This window comes from Orycteropus afer, unplaced genomic scaffold (genome assembly GCF_000298275.1).
Source record: "Orycteropus afer afer isolate SDZICR_OR568_19922 unplaced genomic scaffold, OryAfe1.0 scaffold00426, whole genome shotgun sequence".
Taxonomy (NCBI): Eukaryota; Metazoa; Chordata; class Mammalia; order Tubulidentata; family Orycteropodidae; genus Orycteropus; species Orycteropus afer.
Window position 1 is genome coordinate 275,773 of NW_006922013.1, and position 1,160 is coordinate 276,932.

General features: G+C 40.7%; 1 protein-coding gene across 1 annotated transcript in view; it reads left to right on the forward strand.

Moving 5' to 3' along the window:
• The first annotated feature begins 920 nt into the window (after positions 1 to 920).
• LOC103208343 (odorant-binding protein-like) overlaps positions 921 to 1,160 on the forward strand; it is an 83,115-nt gene continuing 82,875 nt past the window's right edge. Inside the window, exon 1 of the mRNA XM_007954026.1 lies at positions 921 to 926. Within this exon, the coding sequence (XP_007952217.1) occupies positions 921 to 926 (6 nt within the window). The remainder of the gene's footprint in view (positions 927 to 1,160) is intronic.

Consider the following 1,160-nt stretch of genomic DNA (forward strand, 5'->3'; position numbering starts at 1 on the left):
ATGTTATATATGCAGACAGATCTTTACCCGCAATGTAGCCAAAATCAATTTTTGGGAAGATGGGTCAGTCAAATACTAGGAGGCAGCAAAGATGAAATGAAAAATGCTAAAGGGATTCTAAAATATTAATGCAAATGGTCTCATATTAGCTGGCACTCCTGAAGTAGAAATTGAAAAAAAATGAAGAGAATCTGATGAGGTTCTTCTTAATTAAATATTTACTTTGCTTAGTAATCTCATCTTATTTTTAAACAGTTGCAGAGTGTGTTTGCTAGAACAGAATTGATTAGCTGTTAAGTGCTTTTCAGTCCTGAGCAGATGCGGTTGTGTGCTCAAGAGCCTGCAAAATTGAGGCATTCTCTCCAACCCCAGAGCTCCCACTTCCAGAATTCTGATTGTTTGCTCATATGTTCAGCGTTGGCACTGGGTGCAATACTGGCTGTGCAGTGGAAGACCAGATGAATTTGCTGCCCCCCTCAAAAAAAATCCCAAATCTACAAGGAAAGTTGTTTTTATAATGAATGTTTGCAAAACTTCATATAAAATGCTATGATCCATATATACAGACCTGGTCACCCATGTTCATGGCACCACTGTTCACAAGAGCCGAAAGGTGGAAAGAACTCAGGTGTCTAGCAACTGATGATGGATAAACACATTGTGGTCCATCCATACAATGGAATATTACTCAGTTACAAGAAAGAAACAACCCAAGTTTCCACCAACAGATGATGGAGAAACACAATGTGGTCCATCCATACAATGAAATATTACTCAGCTATGAAAAAGAAGCAACCCACGAGTCCATCAAAAGATGGTGGAGAAATACGACAGGGTCCATGCATAAAAGGAAATGTTTCTCAGTCATAAACAGAAATGAAGTCTTGATGCTTGCCACCACATGGATGAACCTTGCCAACATGAAGGTGAGTGAAGTCAGTCAGTCCCCAAAGGACAAATATTGTGTGATCCCACTTACATGGTGGGCTGTGATCTTTATGGAAACAGATGGCTAAGTCTTTCTCCCACGGTTGGGTTTGAACTGCTGCCTTCAGGGCTAGCAGCTAAACACTTAACGACTGCACTATGAAGCCTGCTTCATAACCGACAAACCAAATTCACCACTCAGACCCCCACTGGGTTTCTAAAGCTGTCAATCT